The 27,545-nt window shown below is 39.4% G+C and overlaps 2 protein-coding genes across 4 annotated transcripts in view; one reads left to right on the forward strand and one right to left on the reverse strand.

Annotated features, from left to right (window-relative positions):
- The window catches only part of GIGYF2 (GRB10 interacting GYF protein 2), a 125,040-nt gene that overhangs the window by 38,886 nt on the left and 58,609 nt on the right, over positions 1-27,545 (reverse strand). The window contains exons 8-12 of one of the 3 annotated variants that reach the window (XM_061636463.1): positions 11,462-11,641; positions 7,282-7,499; positions 7,036-7,198; positions 6,761-6,949; positions 5,882-6,072 (exon numbers count right to left, since the gene is read on the reverse strand). In XM_061636463.1, coding sequence (XP_061492447.1) covers positions 5,882-6,072; positions 6,761-6,949; positions 7,036-7,198; positions 7,282-7,499; positions 11,462-11,641 — 941 coding nt within the window. Of the gene's footprint in view, positions 1-5,881; positions 6,073-6,760; positions 6,959-7,035; positions 7,199-7,281; positions 7,500-11,461; positions 11,642-27,545 lie in introns of all 3 variants that reach the window. The other 2 variants (XM_061636464.1, XM_061636461.1) reach the window with 2 other exon arrangements.
- KCNJ13 (potassium inwardly rectifying channel subfamily J member 13) lies at positions 24,064-26,140 on the forward strand. The gene is made up of 2 exons (XM_061636468.1): positions 24,064-24,541; positions 25,501-26,140. The coding sequence occupies exons 1-2, from the start codon at positions 24,064-24,066 to the stop codon at positions 26,118-26,120; spliced, it is 1,098 nt and encodes a 365-aa protein (XP_061492452.1). The 3' UTR covers positions 26,121-26,140.

A 27,545-nucleotide genomic window follows, 5' to 3' on the forward strand; every position in this document is an offset into this window, starting at 1 on the left:
GCACTTATGCCAGTTGGATGCAGCAGATCTCCACCTGAGCCAGCTGGGTTCCAGCTCAGCCGGGCTATGCCAGTCTATGTCCCTCAGCCTGGCTCTGTCAGGCTGAGCTGAGACCAGCGCAAGTGGAGCTGGTGGAAGCCAGCATATGGCCTGAAAAGAGACCTTTGGTGTGACTGTGACATGGTCTTCTACATGCATGTAAAGATGATCTCAGGTGGGACTTGAGCCCCACCTTGTGGTCAAAGGCAGAATAATCAGTACTTGATTTGAAGATTGCTCTAGCCCTGTCTTACGTAGAGAGGACAGTTCTTCCTTGCCAAGCCAAAGAGAGAGAGATAAGACATAACAATAGAAGCAATGAACACACACAAAAAACTGCACTCTCTACTATCACTAACATCCTGGAGGATATTGACACAGCTCAGATAGGGAGTGGCCCTGAGATCATCTTTACATGCATGCAGAAGACTGTTTCACTGTAAGACCAAAAGTCTCTTCTCCCATGCATGTAAGATTATCTCAAGTGGGACATACCAAAGCTGACCCATATAGGGTGGGAATCAACACTATAACCTGAACTACTACTATATTGGAAGAACATGCTGTAGCAATCACCTCCCACATGTAGCATCAGCTGATGTGTAAGTATTGATCCTCTAACGTTTGATGAAGGTATTGGGTCTGGCCCAGGTAGCTGCCTTACCTCCTCCAGGGAACCATTGAGGGGAAAAGCCACAGTGGTAGCTGGTAGTGGTGGAGTGAGCCACAAGTTTGGATGAAGGCGAGATATGTAAGGAACAGTAAGCCAAGGCTATGCAGGCCTTGATCCACCTCGATAAGGTGGATGGGGAAAGCTTCTTCCCTAAGGGTGATGGATGGAATGACAAACATGGCATCCAAATGGCAAAAGGGCTTAGTCCTGGTAATATAGATCTTTAATGCCCTTCACATGTCCAAATAATGCCAAGCCGTTTCTGAAGGATGGACGGAAGAAGGACAGAAAGACTGGAGAACAAGTTCCTGCTGACAATGGAAAGTAGAGGAAACTTTGTCAAAATGAGGGAATTGTGCAAAATACCACTTTATATTTATGGAAGGTACAGAACCAGCTCTATCGCTGAGATGTGGAGGTAGTGTTGGATGGCATCCTGCACCCTGGCCCTCTTGGCTGGGTTGGAAGAAAGAGGGGAAGGAAGGAATTTCTGTGGAGGGGCTGACAAAAAAACCAAACAGAGGCCTAACTTCAGTGTCTGCAGTATACAGTGGCCTGACATAATGCAAGTCCATGCATCTGTGAAGTCCCTTGCCTGGGTGGCTGAGCTGAACTTGTTGGCAAAGTGTTGCTGTCCTCTGCCAAAGACATGTGGTTTATTCCAGAAGGGAAGGGAAGACTGAAAATCCCAGCCCCCCCCATGGGTCTGGAGCCCCTAAAGGATTGATTTGATGAGTAGGGATGAAAAAAAATTCTGAAAAGGTTGTTTATCTTCCTTCCTCTAAGAAGGTAACACTTTCTTTTTTCCCTCTAGACCCCACTAAAACTTTGTCCAATGCCACATCTCCAAAGAGCTTGCCCCCGATGTAGGGCTCTGAGACCAAATTGTTGCACGAAGTGGTATCTGCTTCCCATGATCGTAGCCAAAGAGACCTGGTGAAGACTCCTACTGTCAGGGCTCTTGCCAAGAACTGTGCTGAATCCATACCCACAGCTGCCATGAAAACCACCACCCTAGATATTTTAAAGACAGAATGGCAGAAGCGAGTGAAGTGCTGAAGGGAGTCATCCAACAGATCCTCCAGCCACAGCAAAGTTGCCTGTGCAAAAACAAAAGAACAGGCTGTAGCCCTCAATGATAATGCACAGAGCATCCAAATCTTTAGGATTCAGAGAAGGATTCACAAGACCAGAAATAGGAGCGTCTATGAGACACTCACCTGATCCATCTACTCCAACACATAAAACTTACTCGTGTTGATGCCAATTTTTTACATTGCAGGGGACTGGAAAACTCACCACCTTGGACTTTGGCTGAGGATCCGGGCATACTGCTGCCACCCGTGAGGTAGATGGAGCTGGTGGGTCATTCTTAGACGTTAGAGCCAAAGACTCCATAGTCTTACACAGTAAAGTGAGAAAATGAGACTCTTAGAACAGTTGTGTGGAGACCTTCTCCTCTGAAGCCCCACTCCATTCCTCATCCAATACGATGAGGCTGGACTCAGGGTCAGGCTCTTCCCTGTTGGGTAGGGGCTCCTTAGCTGGGCGTTGAACTCTAGTTCCCATGGCCTGCCCTCTCGGGACATCATGTGAAGCAGGAGAAACATGTCTCACCTGCCTAACAGGATCCACTTGCGGTGCCTGCTGAACGGATGGCGCCAGAGTCTGTGGATCAGCTGCTGACTGGGCTGCAGTATGTGAGGCTTGGGTGGGAACTGCAGGAGTCTGAGAGGCAGCTGCTGCCCCATCTAATGTGGTGGCAAGCTGCTGATGTGTCACACCAGCCCAGATTGCACGGTGTTCTGTAATACAGAACTGAGGCTGACCGGTTGAGTCTTTAGAAAGGGCTGTCAGAAGGGTCCTTTAACTGCTGTAACATGAGATCAGATAACTGCAGTTGCACTGCTGGAGGTGGGACTGAATAAAATTGAGCCAAAGAAAAAATAGTACGAGCCACAGAGGGTGAACCATACTCAGTTCCATGAATATGGGGGCCAGAATGGGTATGATAAAAGCAGGAGGGTTGTGCCCCCGACACCTCTTGGCAACCTCTGAAGTCCTCAGGTGAGGACTAAGTCGAAAAAATGGTTCTATGTTCTGTGCAAGAGCGCCTTCCCTCTTCATCAGATGCCACTTCTGCTGCCAAAAGATGCCTCATACCCTGAACCTCCTTCCCCAGTCTCCTTTCATTCAGCAGTATGAACCTCATAGCCACATGGCTGGGTTGCCCTCAAGTGCATTGGCCCTGAGGATCAAAACCCTAAAGTGGGCATGGCCATCCTGCCCACCGTGTCATTAACTACCAAAGCATCTCCCGCCCCAAGGGAGGAGGGGACTGGTGACCACCTCCCTATGCTGACTAGGGTGATCTCTTGAGGAAGCCTCTGAAACTGGGGCTGCAGATGATAAATGCTTGTGCTTTTTGCCGGGAACCGCCATTTTGTCCTTAGCTTTCCCCACTGTCCTGGACCCAGGCAGGCTTACAAGCGGCCTGGAAGGAGCACTTTCTTTTCCTCATTTTTTTTTTAACATAGGAACAGAGGCAGGAAAGTTGGAGGGTTGGAGGATTGGTTGAGAACATGAAAGATGGAGGTCTGGATTGGAAAGGCTGGGGTGAACAGGAAGGCTGAACGAGGTTGGCTGTATCAGGATGCACTGAGAAGCGGGAACGAGAAAGCGGAGAAGTGAAGTGATAGCGTGGCTTTTTTTTTTTTAGAAGAAACAGATAGGAAGACAAATAAGAAGAGGCCAGGAACTCACAGAAGACATGAAAGACACAAAAACACAAGAAATAATACAGGGTTTCACCCTAGCGATCGGAGAGAGTGCAGATATGTCCACAATGGTGAAAGGCAGAATAAAGAACTGTCCTCTCCACATCTGCTAATCAAGTACTGGTTGTTCTGCCTTTGACCACAAGGTGGTGATCAAGTCCCACCGGACATCACCTTACATGCATGGGGAAAAGGGGCACGTCAGAGGAGAGGCTGAGGTGAGGGGACTGAACAGTTCTGTCTAACAGAGCAATCCAACTCAGGGGAAGCCAGTGTAAGTTGTGCTGGAGCAAGAGAAACCAGCGTGAAGTTCTGCCACACCCAATTGCCATTCAGGAGCTTCTGGGTTGGCTGAACACTGGCTCAGTCGGGAGCTGCATGCAGGGACCAGAGAGGAAAAACCCGCTCCCCCAAATATCCCTACTGGGGAGTAAGCTCTCTCCACTGACTTCTATTGCAATTATTTTCTTAGACAACCTTTTTCCTAGTGTAACTTTTGCTTGGACTGGCACCTGCAGGAGCACTTTGAACTTGAGTTGGATGTGGCCTAAGTCCCCTCACCTCAGCCCCTCCCCCAACACCCATGACACGCCCCTTTTCAGGCTTTATGCTGGCGTCTGCCAATTCCACTTGGGCCGCTCTCGGCTCAGCTGGCTGGGTCCCAGCTGAGCCAAGCTGGCTTGGCTGAGCTGGGCTGAAAGACTTACACCAGTGTAGCCTGGTTGAGCCTGGACCCAGCCAGCGCAGCTGGATATCTGCCACAACGAACACCCCTCAACCTGGGGTAAATGCAAGTTGGACTGCGCCCAAAGAAAATAACTGCAATAGAACTGCAATGGAAAGGGCTTACTCCCCAGTAGGGGTATTTGGGCGAGCAGGCTTTTACTTTCTGGTCCCTGTATGCAGCCGGTGTTCAGCCAATCCAGAAGCTCCTGAATGGCAATTGGGTGTGGCAGAGCTTCATGCTGGTTTCTCTTGCTCCAGCACAACTTACACCTCCTGGATGAGCCGGCATTCAGCCATCCCAGAGGCTCCTGAATGGCAAATGGATGCGGTGGAACTTTATGCCGGCTTCTCTTGCTCCAGCACAACTTATGTCAGGTTTGCATGAGTTGGACTGCTATGTAAATAATAAAGCTTGGCAGAACTTCTAACTTACATAATTTATTAAATATTTAATCATCTGCACGTCTGTATATATGTTGGTTGGCATATTATAAGAAATGATAAGAAATAATTTTAGAAGTTGAAGCTTTTTGCAACATGTTTAAAACAACATTAAAACCACTGTAAAATGAAGTGTTATTTGTGTGGTCATCTTCAGAGTCTATTAGCAGAGCCTTTTTCAGTCTGCTTTTTCACACGTTTTTATTTGCCATTTTTTCAGTGAGGCGCTTCTATATACATGACAGTTTATATCTGGGGGTCCAACAAGTGAAAACAAAATACATTCATATCACATCAGATTTGTACACATTTACATGTGCATATCACTACTTTACCATTAAAATACATAAAATTGGCATGGAAAAGGACTGGCCCTCTGTTCATGTGCATTTTAAAAGGGGGAAAATACAGTGTGTGTATATTTTGTACTTGGGTATCAGCAGCATGAGGTGACCCTCATACTCTTTACCGTGTATATGCATTCTCTTAAACTGCTCATGAATGAGGTCATGTGATTACCTATCTCTGATCATGGTTGAAAAATCATTTTTTCAGCTTGATTCACTTGGTACTCACTAGGGTAACCTGCCGGAGTTGCATACCAGCCCAAAATATAACAGAATTAATAGGTTCAAACTGACATGCAATTTTGGAAATTGGGAATTCCTTTAATTTAACACAGACATTAATTTTCCATTTCTGTTTAAGGAGGCCAAGGCAGAAGCATACAGGTTGAGACTATTCTAATTAAAATTAAGCAGATTATCCAAAGTATTGTCAAACTGCAGAGTATGTTTCATTCCCCACCCTTCATTAATACATCAATATATTTTTGCCCATTTTCCTGACCAGTAGCAGGAAAACATGATAAAAACAGTTACCAGCCCTGTCCAAAACTAATTTCGTTCTGCAGTTGCCAACTGTAAAGTCTATCTGAAGGACTTGCTAGTCTATAGCTGATTAGATACATTAGCTGCAGTTTCTCGGGATCTATCTTGAACCCCAATCTCCACATTAAGTACCTAAGCGCTGCTGGCTTCTAAAAGCTATTGCTACAATATTCTCCACAAATGACCTAAATGTCATTCAAGGTTTTCTATAGCACTCATCAGAATGAATCACTTGCTTTTACAAGATGATACAAAGGAGTGATCTTTTCTTCCAGTTTTTTTGGTAAATGCACCTAGCATGAAAATGAAAAACATAATTCACAAAGATGCTCTACCTGTTCTAAATGTTTGAGGCCCTCTTCATCATCAGGGTCAGCAGGAATATTTCCCATGCCTGGAGCAGCTGTGACTGATGTCTGAACAGGTCTTAAGGCAGGAATTAGATTTGACTCTGAAGGAGGAAGATGAACAAGGGAAACTGCATCTGAAGAAATCTGTGGTAAAGTGTGGACAGCAGAAACTGGATCTGGGGGTGGGGAAGAATGGACATGAATTTCCTGTATGTTTATTCCAAGCCTGGGTTAATGTCTGAAAAAACTTATAATGAGCCAATAAACCTACTGGCATACTTTCAACATTGCTTAAATAATTTATGAATTATCAGCTTAAACAACTTACGAATTATCACATACCTTGCTTATACCTCAGTTAACAAAGTAGATGCATTCCTGGACATTAATTCTTTAACAGAAACTTTTATACCAGAGGTAGGAATAACATGGAAAGAATAGGGATAGGTTACTACACCAATGCATAGATGGTGGGGGCAGCTTCAACAGGGGTTTTAAAGGGTGCCTCCCTGCCCCTCCCCTTCTGAATCTTATTGGATCCTTCCCTCCCCAGCCCTAGGAGAAAGCAAGAGATCTCTTTAATGCAAAGTGAGCACACAGGCTTGTCAGTTTCACCCTAACAAAGCAAAGGCACAGGCTTGTCAGTTTACTTATAGCAAAGCAAAGACACATGGGTCAGTTTGACCTTAAAGCAAAGTTTATCCATAACAAAGCAAAGCTGGTTGGTTTCGCCTTAAAAAATCCCTTACTTAAAAGGAGCTTCATTCCTGAAGGATTCACTAACAGAGGTATTACTGCAGTCTTTTTGAGCATACTTTGGATATACATTCTTCCAAGAGTATGCCAAGCATCACACACGATTACCTTCTCTATTGGGCACTTTGGCTGATGAGATATCCTCCATTTGGTTTTCTTTATCGTCTGTTGTTTCTATTCCTTCTGGAACACAGTCTTCTCTTCTTTCAAGCAGGCTTGTTGGTAATGGCTCCTGTGACTGGGGTTTTGGTGGAGTACCTGACCTAGTGGATGGTGAAGATTCTTTGACTGTTTCTTCTGTTACTTCTGAAATGATTGATGTAGTTAACTGACTAGGAGGTGGAAGCAAAACATAAAGGATAAGCCTGATAAACCCTGTTTACCTGCTGTTGTATGCTCTGTCTTAATACCTTCCCTCACATGTGTCTTATCTAGTTCTTTGGTTTCTTCACTGTGACTTCCTTCTGAATCGGACCGGTCTTCCTCTTCCTCTACAGGACGGAAATCCATTTCCTGTTCCTCAGGAATAGCTTCCTTTTGAACTTTCTAAGGAAAACACATATGCAAACTTTATACTGTTAGTTATAAATACGGGTAATGCTATTACAAGTCCACAGAATGTTTCTCACTTTTAAGGAGAGGAATGCCCCAGATGAGTCAAAAGTCCCCATTTCTTCTTCAGCATCTTCTAAGCACCATTCAGGAAGGCTATCCCGATCGTCCTCCATACTGCCACTGCCACATCTCACTCTTCGGTAACCCCGTTCATCTTCTCGGTCTCGGAAATCAAATTCAAACCTTCGCCGTCGCTCCATGTGTTCTCTCCAGCCTGCAGAACGAGGGCCGTCTAAGGGGTCAAAAAAGTAACTTTACAAAAGAGTTCCAAAAGGTAAGAACTTGTTTGGAAGGAGAAAGGGATAGAGGAAAAGAAGATAGGGAAAAGAGAGGACAAAGTGACAGCACTTCAGAACGCTACTACAGCTTGTGGTCCACCCTGAAACAGGCATTTTCTAAAATATTATCACTGTTTCCCCTTTAAACATACTGTCTCCTTGGGCCTTATTATTATTATGAATACAGCCCAACTCTACTGGACCTACAAGAACTAAAACAATTTAACTGAGTCCATTCCAGGACAGTTTCATTTCCTGCATATGATCCCCACAATCTGTTCAGCCACAGGGGGGCAACCTTTGCTAGAGAGACCATTCTGTGAGGTTCTATGAATCCAGACAAGTTCCACTTTATGGATATTACCATAATATTTTATGCTTCTGTTTGAGACCACAGTCACCATCCATTCTATTAACTCCATCAGTCCCAACGCCTCATCAAAACTGCTTGCCTTTACCCTCTGTCTGCTAGACAGCAATACTCCCTTCTGAATTCTGGAGTGTAGTCTGTAATCTGTAATCACTGATTCTATTTACTGATCCTGCCCTTGTTTGGTAAGTCACTATGGTGAAGTAGCCCGCTAGGGCAATAATTCTGTGAAAGGATTTGTAGCTGAGAAGCTTATTTCTAAGCATTGCTTCCAGTGGCTGTGCAACTGCAATTAAGCCTGCATGAGAATGAGGCAGGCAGAGGTCAGCAGGTGGTGACTGTTGGTGTTGATGCAACTCTCTATAACCTGGAAGGGGTGAAGAATTTCCAAGCAAGTTAGTGTGTGAGATTCAGGAGTGTGGAATGTGGTGACCTTCAAATATTGGTCAGCATAAGCCACTATCTTGGCCAATGTGGTTCAGCTAGATCTGGAATTGAAAGTCTTGGATGCCACTGGTGTCACAGCTAGCATGCAGAGCACAGGGAACGAAACAGGGCTATTCCATCATCAATACTGAGAGGCCAGATGCCACTGACACTCCCCCCCTCCTGTTATTTCATCAGGCTACCTGTAGCGGTATAGTGATTTTTGTAAGCTGTTCTTGGAATCTGTTTTGGCTACAGAGCAGGGCCAAAAGCGAGCCTCTCTCTAAATGTGCAAGAAATATACAAAATATTTACCTTATTAAAAAAGAGAGAACAATACTTTGACCACACAGTGAAGGACTGAGGGTTGTATCTAATACTGTCTGTTCATGAGTGGAATGAAACTTCACCTTCCTCTTCCAGAGCTTGGAAAAGTTACTTTTTTTGAACTACAACTCCCATCAGCCCAATCCAGTGGCCATGCTGGCTGGGGCTGATGGGAGTTGTAGTTCAAAAAAAAGTAAGTTTTCCAAGCTCTGCTCTTTCCCCTCCTGCAGCCCTTTTCATTCTCACAAAAATCAGTTCCAAAAAGTTCAGGAACCCTCTGGAGCTTTTTTAGGGGCATTGGGGGAAGGGAGGAAGAGGGCCTGTGGTGCTAGTGGAAGTCTGCTCTTGGATTCCACCCTAAGCCCATTGTAACCTTCACCTCATCGACCAAGTATATTTAATTACATGTATTTGAAGTGCTAGCCGACTGGGGTACTTTCTCCTTGTAGTGACTAACATTTGCCCTGGTAGCACTTTATTTTCTTTTGCTAGAAATGCTTTCCTTTTGATTGTGTCTCTTGAGATCTGCATAGCTAAAAAAGACTAAGCTATATTTTCTACATTCACAGAAAATCCTGTTTTGGGCCTGTGAGGTCTTAAATAGAGTTGTTATTTTTTTGTGTGTTGTGTGTACTGGAAGGATACCAAAGACATTCTGTCTGCAAACGTTGGGTCTTGTTTGAGACTGAGAATTTTAAAATTTGAGGTAATGGAGCCTCCCCTTCCAAACTAAGACACACTGTTTTGCTGACCATATGGTCGTAATAAACTATCTATCTATCTAAGAAACACTGTACTCTAAAGGTGATAGACATACTACCTATTTCCATATTAAATTAGAGCCAGTCTGGTATAATGGCTAGAATGTCAGACTAGGAGTGGACACACTCAGGTCCAAATCCTTACTGGGTGTTTACTGGGTGACAACAGCAAGCTACCATCTTTCAGACTAACCATCCTCATAGTGTTGTTGTGGGTTAAAGTTCATCCTGACTGTTAAAAAAAATCACACTTGCCTAACTTGGGGGTATATTTGGACCCCAATGAGATTTCCAATGGGATGGGGTCACTTTGTACCCCACAGGACCCCCCCATTTTTGGTCACCACAAGTATGCTTGATACTACCAAAGCACCTTGAGCCAAAAACACTTATTCAGAGGAGGTAAAAAAATTTCTGAGCAGTGTATGTTGGCTCCTTCTCCATGCATATTGAGTAAATGGGGGTATTTTGAGGCCCCAATGGTTTGCTTTTTTTGCTTCCAGAAAGTAAAACTAAGTGGTAACTGGCTGAAATTTGGGGGCATTATGCAGGTTAAAATTTGGGACAATATCCTAGGACACCCATGTAGGTCTACTTATGTGTAAATTACACAATGAAAAATGTACCTGGGGGACCAAATGCAGCCCAGAAATCAGGATGAAGATCAAAATGGGGAGGAGGAAAACTCTTGCATGCTCCTTTGAGCTTGAGGAAAGCCAGGATATAAATTTAATGAACCAATAGGTTTTCCCTTTTAAAACTGCTTACGGATCCTGTACCTACTTTCAATATATTCCATAGCATGAAAGGGAAGTAGATTTAGACCAAAAGGCACAGAAAACTCAAGTTTGATCCTAACTATAGTGCATAATTCCTATTAACATGAAATGCAGCTTTCAAAAAATAAAGTGCCTGTTGAAGTTCTCTGGAGCCAATATTATAATTACTATATCAAATTACATTTTTAATAATTTAGTTGGCAATACAACAACAGATTAAAATTCCATAATCAGTGTTATCCTAAAATTATTTATTTATTTGATTGATTGATTGATTGATTGATTGACTGATATCCCACCCTTCCTTCCAGTAGGAGGAGATATAAATACTTTAATTTGGAGAAATTTAGATATAAGAGAAATGACATCTTTAAGTGTTCTACATAATGCAGCTTTCTATGACAAGCATTTCTCTCTGCTTCTCTGAAGTAGCAGAAAGCACCCAATAATATTTCAGCCTTAGGACTTCTGCCACAGACAGACAAACCTATTGTGAACCAAAAAATAAATGATATTCAGTGCTGTTCTACATACGCGAAACAATATAATACTAAAGGACCGCAATTACTCATGTACTAAGTAAAACCCTCACATCTGATCATCATGAGGTGCTGGTTCAGCTGTTTTAATACTAAGTCAGACACACTGCTGCTTTTGTGCATGTATCAGTTATCTCTAATGTCAGGAAGACACACAATGCTGCATTATCTATGACAAGCATTTTTTCCACTTCTATCCAAGTAGCTGAAAGCATATAATACTTCAGCCTCAGGATCTAAGGTGATCCTTAAAAGAAAACACACTTCAGAGAGTTTGATGGGAGAGAAATCAGGGAAGTTAAGAACAACTGCTTTTGTCTAGTTATTCTGGAAATTGTGGGTTAAACAAAACCAGATTTCAAATGAACATCAGGAAAAACTTCCCAACTGTTAGAGACATACGGCAATGGAACCAATTACCTAGAGAGGTAGTGGGCTCTCCGACACTGGAGGCATTCAAGAGGTAGCTGGACAGCCATCTGTTGGGAATGCTTTGATTTGGATTCCTGCATTGAGCAGGGGGTTGGACTTGATGGCCTTATAGGTCCCTTCCAACTCTACTATTCTATGATTCTATGAAAACAATCTTTTAAAAAACTAAATCTGATTATTGCCATCATAGAACAAGCCTTTCAGGTTTTTTTTAAAAGGAGTGATTCCTTCTAGACTTTGCTGCCTTTGACCAGTCTGTGGTTTTCTTTTGTTTCCTCTCACCTGGACTATGAGGACGCCATCTCTCACCATCCCTTCGTGAACCAGCCAGTCGCCAACCTCCATCATCATCTTCACCATTTTGCTCTTCCCTGAAGATGCGCCAGTTCTCGCTCTCAGAGCGTATAAATTCATGCTTCCTTCCTGCCGTTACAGTTCCAGCATCTTCAAAGTTTGGTCTCACTGCAAGCAAATAAGTATGCAACTAACAGTCATTGTGAACAGCACCTGGAATTTAATTCAGAACTGTGCAATTTAATTCACAAGAGGCTGGGGTGAAAGAATACAAGACCAAGGATACATTTCTTTGCTTTTCTTATAAAAATACATTCTTTTCCTCCAGCTATTCTTATGGTTCTTGTGGACTAAAAAACAAATTTTGGACTTCATACTTCAAAAATGAGATTTATACAACAGCTGCAACCATTTAAGAAAGTCAAAAGTTCAATCTGCAACAAGTGATGAAAGAGCATCTGCAAAGTTTGTTTGCATAAACAGTCAGATGCCACCTGATGTTCAATGAGAGATTGCTTTACCATTGTTCAGAGGTATCAAGACACTATTCTTGGTCACAGCAAAGTTTATAAAGGCACAAAGATTTTGTTGTTGCTTGTATGGGAGGTGTTCTTAAGAACTGCATAATCCAACTCAGTAGAGAGGCCATCTATAAAATGGCACTCAATGTGATCTTCTATTTATTCCAGAATAATTAAAACCTATAAGCAGAATCTCTAAAATTTACATTTGGGTCAGCAGCAATAGCTTAGTAAGGACCAGTACCAGATCACTGGCATGATGGCATTCACTGCTATCTATTTCAAACAACAAAGGAAAATAACAATTTAGTCCAAAGAACTGTTGTCATAATGGTGCTTACAGAAATAATAGTTGTTTGTGAACAAACCAGGAAACTTTTACATTCTTTAGGATATAGTTTGTTTTAGGGATAGGTGCATTGAGATGTAAACATTGCATAGCGGAGAACAGCATGATCTCTATTTCTGGCATTTGACTTCTTTCTAAGCATCAGGCACAGCAATGCATTAGGGGAAGGCTTCAACACCATTCTATAAAATGTGGACTTTAAAAAAAAAGGAAGAAATGTGAGAGGGGAGCAGTATATCCATAATTAAAGTTGTAGTCCTAGCAGACTCACTAGGGAGACAGTCACATTGAACTCAGTGGGACTTACTTCTGAATAAACATGCAGACGGCCGAGATGTAAGACTATTAATTGTGAAACAGCACATGAGTTTGTCAACATGTAACAACAGATTTTAAAGCTTAAGGATACTGAAAAATGAAACACAGAACTGGATGAAATATTTTTTTCAAATCCAACTAAGAACAGATCCAGGTATATTACATTCTGAGGTTACTAAAAATGTGGAAGAAAACAGTGGCTCATTCACCACTGGTACACATTAGAACACGCACACACACTTCAAAGCCTAAAGTTCTATAAACATGTATGTAGTTTATACCTCTAGCGTGTTCATTTCACTTGGTTTAAATTACTTGGCGTGGAGGTCAGTGTTTGGCCATGATTTCCCAGGATGAAAAGAAAAAAGATCTGTGGCTTTGCCTCAAACTAATTGACTGGACTTCCTGAGGAGAAGGAGCAGTGAAAGGGCACCTGCATTCCATGTCTGACCCAAAGCCAGCAATAGTGTTTATGGAAAAGTTCAGATACAACAAAGACATCCAGCCAACAGAGTCTACAGCTATGTAATTTGAAGTTTTAAAAAGGGACGAACTTCAAAGTACTAAAGTGGTGTTCTGGAATACAATCTTTTGAGAATTTGTTTACTGAGGTTCTTTTTTCTTACTAGAATAGCAAATAACAGTGTCAACAATCTTTCTATAAGATATACAAGTGGTCATAGTGTTCTATAATAAAGAGATTTCCCCCCCTACTCTCTCTCTAAAGTTGGGATAATACATGGCAACACCAGATCCTCAAAGAACTTTTAATTATCGGATACATCGTTCCTAATCCAAACAACTGTGTGAGCAAATTCCTCAAAGTACAAGGCAGCTTACGATGCCATGAAAGAGAAACATTTTCACCAGAAAGAAGTCCACTGTAAAATCATTAATCAATGACCTCACACAAAGTGGCTTAAAAGACTGTGGTCAAAATGTCTAGGGTGCAGCCAGACCAAAACTTGACCATATTTCATTTCAGTTTTGTCCAACTCTGTCCCTCAACAACTTATTAGAACTTTCTCATACACACGATCCTTGCAGTTTTCCTGAGTGAAAGCTGAATTTGCAGAATTGCATCCGTGTACATCCATCTTCATACAACACACTTCACTTCAATAGTCATGCCTACTATCCAAACCATTCTACAAAAAAAGTGCAACATTTCATGGTATTTCCAACACATCCTAAAATTTGCTCTAAAGTCTTGCACATGCCACTGACCTTTATGGATATGGCAGGATGGCTTCTGCCCTATGGTATTACTAATCACCATCCCAGGCTACAGTGAAGATTACATTTGTGGCAGCTTAAAAGGGTGTACCAGGAGCACACACATACTTCTAAATAGGACAAAATTGGAATAAAAGTATTTGTATAACATTATCAGCAAAAGCATATACTGCTTGCAGTAAAAAGAAAAAACACAATCTGAAAAGAACTAAAACATGTTGCATACACCTGCTTGAGTAAAAAATGTCCCCTTGTCCCCATGGCTAAGAAGGTCACAATGCATGTCTCAGTTTTATGGTGCTGTGCCTCAACATGCACTAAAACGTTCTCTACTAATGAAATGAAGAATTAATGTTTTGTATTTTGTGTGGTTTTTGTAAAAAAAGAAAAAACAAGGGAGATTTCAGTTTCTAAGTAGCATTATATTGGTCTGCATTAATAATTTTCACAGCAGGTCTTTAGTAATTTTACTGCTAACAATCACAGTCTTTGTTTCTCAGATCCTCTTAGGCCTGACGTTTGATCAAAGTCCTCACCATCAGCAGCTAAGGAAAAATGTATTACAAAGCTACCCTCACAGATCATGCAAGTGGTTCTGGAATGTGAACATTATGGGCCTCTTTCAGGCCTTGTTTTATTTGTATGCTGTTAATTTCACACAGCGTAAATTCTGAAGACCATCAGTTTACTCAATGCAAATGTGTCTCTCATTTTGGTCATAACTATATGTTCCATGAGATCCCAATATAAATACAATTCTATGAGCAATCCTTGTTTTAACAGAAGAGGGAAAATAGAGGTCCACAAAAATATATAGGTCTTGCATCTATAATTAGGCTGCAACTATGTAAAACTAGTTAGCAAACTTGATCTACACTATACTGATATCTTGAACAATACACGGTACAAAAAAATCTAAAAAAGGGGGAAAGTGAAACGGAAAGTGCACCTTCACCTTAACCTGACTGGTTTTTTGGTTAAAAGAAATTATCACCGAAAGCGTGGACTCTAAATAGCTACCACAAGAAAAGCTGGATGGAAAACAGTTCTGAAGAATTTCATTCCTTTGAACCTCCAAGTAAAACCTTAAGATTATGCAAACCTAAAAACCCTGTCCAGATTAAGAGAAAAAAATGCATCCCGTTCTGTAAGAAAGTTCTCGTGGATTTCTCCACAGCTGCTAGGGTATGTGTTGGGTAAAGAAAGCTTGAACAAATCAGCATTCTACTTCACATGACCACAGCTAATTGCCCCCCCCTGCAGACTGAATGACCAATCACATCAGCTTCATATGAAAACCAACCCCCCACATTATAAACTGTGGAATGAGACCTATACGCCCATTTTAAACAAACAACCTTTCAAACTAATTGCAAAAGATTTTTTCTTCCTTGAATTGGGATCACTGTATGCAGATACAAGATAGCTTGGTTCGCTTTCAATATCCAGGATATCCACCTTCCTCCCTTTCCCTGCCAGGTAGATAAAAACTATAAATACACTGGTAAGTACACGATGCTAACAGAGCATTACTTTTTTACATTAATATTTCCTGCTATGTGTTTTTAGTTTTTCAAAAGCAAAAATAGATTTCTGGAAGATTCAGACAGACTTGCTTTGAAAAATATCCACTGAAATACCAACTTTAAATATCAAAGGAGAATTTTTTTTCCAACTAGTATTGCCCAGTGACAACATGCAGAGCCAAACCCCATAAGAAACACATCTTTTATATAGGAGATCCCTTGGAGTACCCTCAGCATCTTACATGCCTTTCTGGTTTTAACAAAAGATATGAAGCAGATCTTAGCAGTGTAGTTCCAAAGGAGTATTTTTTCAAAAATGAACCATCCTGTGATTACAGTTAGATTTGAACTACCATTATAATTTGACTATGCCCAAATTGCCACTATAGCCATAAAACATTTTTGAGAATTGTTCTTGACAAATAGACAAAAATGAATCATATAATCATAATTCTTGAAGAATTATATGGTTGTGCATTTATTACTGGAGATGAGACCTTTTTTAAAAAACACTTAACTCACACAACCAGGGTTTTAAATTAAATTCTAGGTTCCACAAATCTCTTATCTTTCTATCAAAAGCCTTTGAAAAGATATGACATTATTATTTTAACTTCAATATGGCTGATAGATGATATTTATGTCTGATAGGTGGTAAGAAATTAGCTATTGTGTGGCAGTATAAAGAAAATTTTTCACTGGGTTATTGTGACCTCTTATTTCAATCCTCAAAGTAATCACTGGAGTGATTCTGTTGTTTAGACTCGAGGCTCTTTGTCTTGCTCACTACAGGATATCCTTTTGGATAGAAATTAAATGTTGAAGATACGCAAATTTAAATTTAATTGGTTTCTTAGCTATACCAATAAATTTTAGAACAAGTTTCTCCATTCATCACACAGATGAACTGTAAATCCTAAACACTGTCAATGTTAAGAAGCACTTGATCACTAACTATAACACAATTTCTTGTTTGCCCTAGCCTATTTCACTTATGCAAGTGTTTGGGAAATAAAATCTGAAGGAGACAAATGATTGCTAAGCAGAATTAGGATATTTGGTGCATTTTCTGGGGAATGGTTTTAAACCTCCAGGGAAAATAAGCTTTGAACATTTGAAAGGAGTCCTTGGCATGCAAATTCAAATATCTGAATTGCTATATATGCCTGTGATGCCAATGTAAGCTGATGCAATTTTGATTATACTAAATTTGTATAATTAGTATACACTAATAATTGTTATACTAGCATGTTTTGCCATACTGTATTTGTGTAGCTGCTGATATGCCCAATGCTAAACACATGTTCACTGCTACAGTGAATCTTAAAATTAATCTAATCAACTTTCCTGTGCACATTCTAGAACGTTCTAGAATGTCAGGGTCCATATACACCTTATTTTTCTGTTACCAAAATTCAAATGTGAGGGCTTACTCTTAAGCTCATTTACCTTCATACCCTACATAAGTACTTAAATGTTATCCTACCCATTCTCATGAAGGGTCTATTCAATGAAAAAAATCGCAGTAAATATGAAAGTGTAAAGGTGATGAAAGAGCTATTATTTATATTTCACAGATACTATTCAAATATATCACATTTGTATTTTAGAATCCTAGACTTTATAATCAAATGTAGGTGGATATATCATTTTTTCAGACTATGATCTACACAACCTTCTTCACTTATTTATAGCTAAATTACACTTAATCCTTCATTCTTTTTGCCAATGCTCATTTTATTGCCTGAGGCAAAGGACAAGATTACACCCCCTCCCAGGCATTCCATGTACAGAAGCCAACAAGACTGCAGTTGAATGTTACTTCAACACCAGCAACAGGGAGCACAACCTGAGGGCACAGGGGAGTGTGATGCACACAACTCTGTTTGCTCCCTGCCCCTGACTTTGCTACCTGAGGCAGCTGCCTCACTGTGGCTAATGATAGGGCCAGCCCCGCTATAAAGGTCAGAGACACAGACACTTATATTTCCCTCTAGGTTTACAAAGAGCTTGGTCAGGCATTTGATCTGGGACAGTATTATGGCAAAATCAGATGCCCTTTGGTTGTTTCCTTGGATAGCTGTTACTTGCTCTAGGCCAGTCTTCCCTGATCTGTTGCCTTCCAGATGTTTTGGACTACAGTTCCTTCAGCACCAGCCTATGTGATTGTGCTGGCTGGGGCTGATGGGAGGTGTAGTCCAAAGCATTAGGGGAACACCAAGTTGGGAAAGGCTGCTCTAGGGAAATGGCAAACTGCATGGCTGAAAGAAAAACAGAATACCAGAATGTATTCAGACTAGTGCAGTAACACATCTTTTAAAAAATCTAAGTGAAATAATCTATGGCTTTAAACCTTTGCAAAGTAATTCCATTCCAAGACCTTTACATTATTACTCTCAAAGAACAGCTGTAGGGAGAATTACTATGAGGTCCAGCAGTAGTTTAAGATGAACTTGATTCAGATCAAATGACATTTTCTAAAGCATTTAATACATTATTCATTGTTACAACTAGGTACTAAAATCAATGTTCTGATATGAGCTTGAGGTCAAAACTAAAAACCACATAAGATTTGGTAAACAACCTGACTTAAAACAAACTGAAGATGCCACTGTTTAAGCAATAAATATTATAGAATGGGATGTATTATGTAATAAGGAAGTAATTTCATGCTAAGAAAAATATACCTAATTTACAAAACTATAGTGTGTAATTTTAAAGTAATTTTCCCAAAAGTGTTTTGAGTATTACTTATTTAATTGCCAAATATAATCTTTAAACCATGTTTTGTTGGTGTTAAGGTTATGTGAAATACTTAACTTGGATAGGAGAATCTTTTAATTTTTACATTTATGTAATAGCTTCTCTTGTAATGAAGCAGAGAAAGCCAAGGAGACCAAAATTCCACATCATTAAAATATCTTTCTCAGTTGTGAAAATGCAAATGAATAAATATTCTCAATGTACACATTTAAAGTCCATATTGAAGTACTTGTAAAATGCATTTTCTAAAAATGAGATTGTTTGTGGCAAAAGGAAACATTGAAAAGATAGGAAACAGAGTATACAGGCCCAAAGAAAAATGTCCAGAAACCAAGAGGTGAGCTTATGCAGTCAGGTAGAACACAGAAGCTCTGTGTCAATAAACATCGAATGTAGATACTATCAACAAGTTTTGAAACCCATCTTCATAAGCTGAAGGACTAAAGCAGGGATAGCCAATGTGGTACCCTCCAGATGTTGTTGGACAACAGCTCCAGACTCATCCAGCATGATCAATAGCCAGAGGTGATGGGAGCTGTAGACCAACAACTTCTGGAGAGCACCACATTGGCTGTTTGCTTTGCTTAACTGCTAACTGGCAGCTCAGATTCTCAGAATTTTGCACTATTGCCAGACTTTGCCCCAAATGCAAAAGCCTATGAACCATGTATAGAATTTGTCTCAAGAACAAAACTTTTTTTTAAGAGTTAGCAAATAAGTGAAACAGTAACCTATAATAGGTGCATCAGGAAGAATAATGCTCTGCTAAGCTGAAGATATAGTGGAGAAGTCTTTGTGAATGAAGTTTTATTTTAACTCATTGAGTTCTGGATCCATTTGCTGGAAATAACATCATAATTCTATAGCTGGACACTTGAGAAGCCATAATTTGTTGTATCCAACGTGTATTAGAACTTGGGAAATTTTATAAATTCCCTCCACCTGAATTTCCCCCAGGTTATGTGGTTCTGAATTACTTGAACTTACTTACAGAGTGACAGCATTGAATTAGCAATCCACCATTCTTCAGTTTTTGATTTCTGGCCTTTATTCAAGCCACTGCACATGAGCCGCTTGTTGGAATTTTTAGTTTTAACCAACTTGCAGGTTTACCAATTTGCACACATGCCAATTCAAAATATTTCAGAAATTCTATAAATACTTTAAATTAAAAAAGAAATTCTATAAATTAAACCAGAAGACAAGTACAGCAGAATATGAGGCAGAGCCAATCTACTGAACAATAATGTTATGGAAAAGGGGAATCCAATAATTCCTTCCTCTAACTCCTCTTTGTAGCATTTGCACAACTATGGACTTTTAGTACTTGATCATGCCTTTAAAATTTGTGAACACGAAGTGGTTGCATTCCTGGGAAGACACAATTCCACAACTGTCTTCAGAAGTGCATGTATCCAGTAAAATGTAAATGTACTGCCTTCAAGTCGATCCCAACTTATGGCGACTCTATGAATAGGGTTTTCATGGTAAGCGATATTCAGAGGTGGTTTACCATTGCCTCCCTCTAAGGCTGAGAAGCAGTGACTGGCCCAAGGTCACCCAGTGAGCTTCATGGCTAGGTGGGGATTTGAACCCTGGTCTCCCAGGTCATAGTCTAACACCTTAACCACTACACCACACTGGCCAATAGGCCCTGTATATTTGGTTTTCCAAAAACCATTTGACAAAATCCGTAATCAAAACCTCCTGATTAACTTTAGAATATATGGTTAAAGAACAGTAGATAAAGGGTAAGAATAAGTGGATAGTTTTTACAACAGAAAGAAGCAAGCAAGCAAGCAAGCAGCAGGGTCCCTTAAGATTGCAATGGAAGTAGTGCAATTTAATTTATTCATAAATTGTCTGAAATCAGGTGTGTATAGCGAGGTAGCTGTTTGTAGATGAGCCCAAATTATGAAGAGCCTTTCCAAACTGAGTGAACAAATAACAAAATGCTCAATGTCAAGAAGTCCAAAGTGATGCATGCTGGGGCAAACAATCCAAATCACATATATGTTGATGGCATCCAAAATGGTTTACACACTCCAGGAACAAGATCTTGAGGTCATGGTAGATAGCTCAATGAAATCATCTACTAAGTGTGTGGCAGGAACAAAAATGGAAAATTCAGTGTTAGGGCTTATTAGTTAAGGGACTGAAAATAAAATGGCCAGAATCATAATGTTCTTTTATAAATCTACGCTGCAGACAAATGTGAAATACTGTATACTGTTTTGGTCATCCCATCTTAAAAAAGAATACCATAGAACTGGAGAAGGTGCAGAAGAGGGCAACAAAATGATCAAGAGTGGAAGCATCTTTCCTATAAAGACAGGTTAAAGCACTTTAATTTATATAAAACAAAATGCCAAAATAGACAGCTGAGACACGTCTTGCTGCTTTTGCATAAGACCCCCTAAAATAAGTGAAAAGGGAATACTGGAGTAGCAAGTTAATTGTTTCTCTTATTCCAAAGTCTGCATATGAATATTAGTAGAACATACATTCCTTGTTCCAACCCTCACAGTAGATAATCCCTGGTACACTAGGAGTCCCTTACCCTTACCTAGTGCACTGGAAATCCAAGCCAACCAAAGCAAATAGGAATTTTGGTATGCCTCAATTATAGTTGCTCATCTATATAGTGGAATTCCTAGTTCAATAATGAACTCCACACACAAAATGAATATTAATGAACACAGGAGAGGCAGACTCACTATCACTATTATTATTAAGTAGTAGTAGTAGTAGTGCTTTTTTATAAAAAATGAGGTGCCAGTACTCATACCGTGACAAAAGTGCTATGAGTGCCAGCACAAAATGGTTGCCACAGGCAGCCAAAAAAGAGGTGCCGGTACTCCATAGCGATGCATACCTTCACAAAAAAAGCCCTGATAATAATAATTAGATTTCTTACCCACACTTTACCATAAGGTCCCAAGCAATGTAAAATTAAAAATATTAAAATCAATTTAAACAATTTACAATCAAAATAGGGTGAGCCCCAAAAACATGTATCTCAGGTGTCAAAGGCCAGGGTAGAGGTGCTTCTTCAGCATATGACAAAACCCACACAATGAAGATGCCAGCTGCCAAGTGAAATTTTGCTTTCCTTCAGCAGTTAATTAAGATTACTATTAAGTTTTTAAATAGCCAGAATTTTTAGATAAGGCCCAATTAAACTATTCCTTCCTTTAAAAAAAACTCAGTTAAGTTTAAGTACAAAACAAAAACACATAAATATGCAAATTATAAATATATAAACATAAATAGTAAATATTAGAAAAAAGTTCTCACAAATACTAATTTAGTGTCCACGCTTAGTTTAATACTTATATTAAATACCAAACAGCACCTTCCAATAAATCATGCATACAGTAGCATCTTTGTTTACATCAGCATAACTATCATGGCAGGATAAATAATCTATTCACAGGTCTGTATTTCACAAATGTGTTTATATCTACCCTCTTATATTTACCTTTCTGATGTAGTCCCTACCTTCAGTCAGTGGGCAAATGTGCAGGCAGCTCACCAGGGCGTTACAGGGAATGGAAGGCATGTGTGTGCCTGCCATATCACAGTCTGGGTCACCCCCTACACTAGATCAAAGGACATGATCTATGCTGTGTTATGCTTATGCTATGTCCTATGGTGATCTCTCTAGGCACCACACATGCAGTGGACTGGATTGAACTCATAGCATAATCTTCCACGTTTAACAACACTTTAGGATTGCTTGCTTCAATTTAGTATGAATTTTTGCTCATTTTCTCCAGTCAAGTAAAGTTCCACTTCTGACACATCAAGTAATGTTCAAAATATAAAATATAGTTGATGAATCTCAAATGCAAAATTTATAATTATTTGCTACAAGGTAACAATTCAGAATAAATACTTTAATGAGCTCTAGCCCTTGCAAACTACAGAAGCAATCTCTACTGCCAGCATTAACAGCCAAGCTTTAGAGGCATGAATTAGGTACTTTTGTTTTAATGGGTTATGCACTTTAGAGAGAGATCATACATTTACTTCATTGTTACAGTATTTGTTGACAGATTTGTTAACAATTACAATTCTTCTAGACACTATTTAAAAAGCCATTTTGTTTTAACAGCTTATACGACTTACAAAATTCAATGCTAGTCCTACTCAGAGTAGACCAATTGAAGTTCATAGACATGACTAAATTAGGTTTATTAATTTCAGTAGGTCTAGTCTGAGTAGCACTTAGTTTAATATAACCCATGATGTTGGGGAAACATCTTTTTCCCAAATTGAAGTGAGCCTCCATTTAATACGAAAGCGTATGTTATGCTAAGAGTGAAACTGAGGCATGGTCTACAAACTGCCTTCTTTGCACAGAGCTAGTATAGTGTAATGGTGAAAGGACTGAGCTGTGAATCAGCTGACAGATCAAAACCTGCCTCTCCTGTGAGCTCAGCTTCAGCCCCCTATATGTAGAATGGGAATAAAAATACTGACCTGTTTTATAGGCTGCAAAGACGATTGAGATAATGTATGTGAAGCACTTCTGAACACTCTAAAGAACTGTATTAAGGCTAAGTATTATTACTATTATTCTTCATTGTTCTTTCAGCTTTATCAGTTAGACCTAACTTTCTTCACCAATACTCCCAACTCCCATATGTGATTTATGGACACGTATCTTTCAATCAATGGGACTTCAAATACCTTAAATTATTTGCCCTAATTAGAAAGAGCCCATAGACTGTTTCTGTTGAGAGGATAGCAGTTCTATACATACAGACTTGAGACCAGTAGATTGGGGTAATTTTGAAAAAGATATATGGATCCCATGCAACGAGTAATAACCATACATTGATTGCGCAAACAAGATGACCAAAGATAGTTTCAATTTTACCATGAGTTATCAGGTCAGTTATTAGGCCATACATTTTTCATTTCAACCGGAGTCTCTAGCAAAAAGTGAGATGCCATGATTGAATGTTTTGTTTTGTTTTTTATTATGTTTATTACTTTGAAAGCTGTGCTTGTGCTGTAAGAGGAGAGCTCATAAAAACACAGGGCTTTATTTTATGGAACTCAAGTTGCATACTGCAGAATTAGAAATTAAACAAGATTAAGAACACATAACAGAATCCTCACTCCGGTCTTCCCTTTGGCAAAATTGGTTTAGAGCTGGATATTTTTTTTCATCAGGACTTCCTCTCAGCTGATATAATTGCATAATTTTTCCGTATTATTCTCTATCCCCTTTTTAATGCAGCTTTACCTCAGCAGTGGCCCGAGTATGTACAGCAGAAGAGGCTATATCCCAGGTACCACAATTCTAGACAATAAAAATATCATGGTTGATAGCAGTAAAAATATTTAGGTAAAAAACCCGGCAAGAGTTTATGAGGAAAGTTTAATGTATTAATCTTTGATACAACAGTCTCAGGTGGCCTCCAAAAGAATATATATAATAATATTTATAATATTAGGAATAGCTCAGATAGGAAACCTTGCTTAAATTTTAAACACATATTTGCTGAAGTTAAAAAACACATTTCTGAATTCCAGAACATTAAGACCTGCAGTACTCCTTCACTAAACCATTATAACCACAAAATAAACCTGTGAAGTTCAAAGGTTTCGCTTGCATTTCTAAATTATATAGAAATCTGAAAAAATGATCTGACATTTAATCTTTTTAGGTAATTATTATTGTACAGTGGAAGCAGTGGCAAACCTGGCTCTCCAAAGTTAATTTTCTCAGAACTGCATTTTTAAAGACCCCCCTGGCTAGCTGCAGGTGGCATCTGGTTCACTGCCAATTTGTCAGAATCTCTGATCATCAGAACTACATATAAACAATCATCCAAAGGCTTTTTTTCTTTTCATTTTCAGAAGATGAGGACAGAAGTGATAGAAAGCAACAACACCAAACCTAGTTCTCCTCTCCTGGCCCAAAGATACCCAAGAATGGTCACTAAAGATGGACACAGCACACTACAGATGGATGGTGCCCAAGGGAAAGGTCTGGCATACCTAAAAGATGCATGGGGAATCCTGATGGATATGCGCTGGAGATGGATGATGCTGGTATTTTCTGCTTCTTTTGTCCTCCACTGGCTTGTGTTTGCAGTTCTCTGGTACCTACTGGCTGAAATGAATGGGGATCTGGAAATTGATCATGATTCCCCACCTGAAAACCACACTATCTGTGTAAAGTACATCACTAGCTTTACAGCTGCTTTTTCCTTCTCACTGGAGACACAACTCACTATTGGTTACGGCACAATGTTCCCAAGCGGAGACTGTCCAAGCGCAATTGCTCTACTTGCTATACAAATGGTACTGGGTCTGATGCTGGAGGCCTTCATCACAGGTAATTAGATATTATTTCATAGCCAAGTACTTTATATGGTATAGTTCAAGGAACTTTGTCATGAAGGTAGACCAGGGAAGCAAGGACAGGGCAATGTCACCGAGCATTCTGAAAAATGCAGTTCTCTTCAGAACAGCTTGACAAGGATGTATTTCCATTTTACAGTATGAGAAGAAAGAAAGCATAAAGATTTGTACTAGACATCTGAACAGGTGATTCAGTTCTTGCTAAATAAGTCCTTTAGTTCAAAAACTTTCTCCTACATTATTCCAAAATGTGTGCCTAGTTAGAAGAATTAACCTTAATATAGATGTCTATGGGTTTGCCCATATACATTTTGCATGTTTTAAAGCTAACAGAATAATCCTAAGCAGCTTTTCCAAGTAAGGAAGCCCTACTTAGTTTAATGAGACATTTCCATAAGTATGCTTAGGACTACAACCTAAGACTTTTTACTGATGAGTTATCAATGAAAATCAAAGAGTTTTAAAATAGTTTTAAATGGGTGAATAAACAAAGCTGTTCTATAGTTCTAGAAGTTAGAAAAACAGTTTACTACATAATAAATGAAATTTATTACAATTATATTGTTTATTATTACTCCTTAGCACACTGTTATCCTGAAATGTTAACATTATAAAGCAAATACTGTGGCTTTTATTTTCTCAAAAACAAATGTCAGTATTAAAGTTCATAGACTTGGTGGCAAATATTTTAAATTAACAATTGATTAAAAAATATTGACTATAAAAATATTTTTGTGGTTTGGGTGATTAATGTAATGGATCTGAAGAATGTGGGTGCACTCTAAAACATATGAGATACTGATACTAATGACAGCATTGTGATCCTAATATAGAGCCACTTGCTTAATTGTGTTTTGTTTCAAGATACTATAAAGGGTATCAAGATACTATAATTACATACATGATCTATATTTAAATTCTCTTTTTATTTAGGTGCATTTGTAGCAAAAATTGCTCGTCCAAAGAATCGAGCTCTCTCCATCCGGTTTACTTATTCTGCTGTAGTGACACACAGAGAAGGAAAGCCGTATCTAATGTTCCAAGTAGCCAATACTCGCCCAAGCCCACTCACCAGTGTTCGGATTTCTGCAGTTCTCTATGAAGAACGAGAAAATGGTCAGCTGCATCAAACTAGTGTGGATTTCCATCTAGATAGCATCACTTCTGAAGAGTGCCCTTTCTTTATTTTTCCCTTGACCTATTACCATTTCATAACTCCATCAAGTCCTCTAGCCATTCTCCTACAAAGGGAGGCTCATCATCATTTTGAGCTCGTAGTCTTTCTTTCTGCCACACAAGAAGGCACTGGAGAAACGTGCCAGAGGAGGACATCCTATCTCCCATCAGAGATCATATTACACCACCATTTTGCCTCCATGTTGGTTCGAGGTGCTAAAGGGGAATATCAAATCAAAATGGAGAATTTTGACAAGACAATCCCAGAACTTCCAGCAGCAGAATCTAAAAATTCAAAGAGGACTGACATGGAGATCCGCATCAATGGACAGCACATTGACAGCTTCCAGATCTGTGAGGCTCATCTGACTGAATAGACATTGAATGTGGTGTCAGCTTTTCTTTTCTTTTTTCTTTAAGAACTGGATTAGACTACCATATCAATGTCTTCATTTTCCTCCCTACTGTGCTCTTTTTCTTCTCTCAGTATCTTTGACTTAAGAACAGTGTGCAGAATAAACAGCACAGGATCCATGTAACTGGATAAGCCACCAGAGTTAACTGCACAAAAATAGTCAGGGACAAGAAACACTGGGATAATAGAACTGCTACCTGCTGAATTCACCAGACTATGATTAAAACTGCACTGACCTTGAAACAATAGCCTTTCAGACTCAGACAGCTCATCAAAAATCTAATTAAATGACATGAAGGTAAATACTGTGACAAAATGGACAAAACTACAGTAAATTATCTGAACTAAAAAGAATTTTCACCTGAAAAGCCCAAGATCCCCCAGAATCCTTGAATTAGCCCTCTCTTGCTATACAGTTACAACAGAATATGCTGATGTCTAAACATGCTATGAAGAATGCTGCTAGTATTTTCTGTGGCAATGAAGTTGCAATCCTGCTGTGCTTGTTTATTAAGAAAAATCACAAGCATTTCTTGAAGCTCTTTGTTCCAGCAGCTAAGAACAAGTTCAACATCTGTAGGCACTTTTGTGATGAAAGTGAATGAAAAGAATTTTGCCATGTATTAAACTCTAATATTCTGCACTGGAACTATTTTCATATTTAAAAACATGCAACGAACTTAACAGATAACCAGAATTCATCAATCTGTACTCACAATTCTCCTGTCAAGGAAAATCAACACCTCATTCTCTGCCTTGCTGCAAGTCAAAAGCTGAGAGGTTTTGTCATCAGGAAGATCCACTGCTTCCCACATTTATTGCAGTTTCTTTCCAAAATAACTATTCAGTTCATACAATACACAGATAAAATATGTGGCTCTATAAAATAACTGTACAACCATGAAATATAGTTATGAGACGTTGAACATGAGGCTCTATGCCAAGTTTGAATTATGATTATTACCAGAACTTATTACTAGAACTAATGGTTGTTTTTTTAAAAAAGTATTAAAATGAACAGAGTTTTTATATGGTTCACAGACTTATGGCTTCTTCACATTTTTTTAGCCAGAAGTCACTAACTACTCTGCACTCAAAACAAAAACAAAAACCTAAACAGCATGATCAAAATCACGAAATACTTTTATGTTCAAGGATAATTAAAAGGCTCTTCCCAGAAAATATGGCATATGTATTAATAGTTTACTTTCAAATGACCATTTAGTTACAAACATGGTTATGAAGAGCCTGATCTTTAGCTCTTGACCATGGATAACTGTATTTATATGTATATACTAGTGTTGATGTCGAGACTTGTTACCAACTCTTAAAAGGATATTTTCTAAGAAATTCTGTCTTACTTTCCCCAAATCTTTAGAATAGTTTT

Source organism: Rhineura floridana, chromosome 7, assembly GCF_030035675.1.
Source record: "Rhineura floridana isolate rRhiFlo1 chromosome 7, rRhiFlo1.hap2, whole genome shotgun sequence".
Lineage (NCBI taxonomy): Eukaryota > Metazoa > Chordata > Lepidosauria > Squamata > Rhineuridae > Rhineura > Rhineura floridana.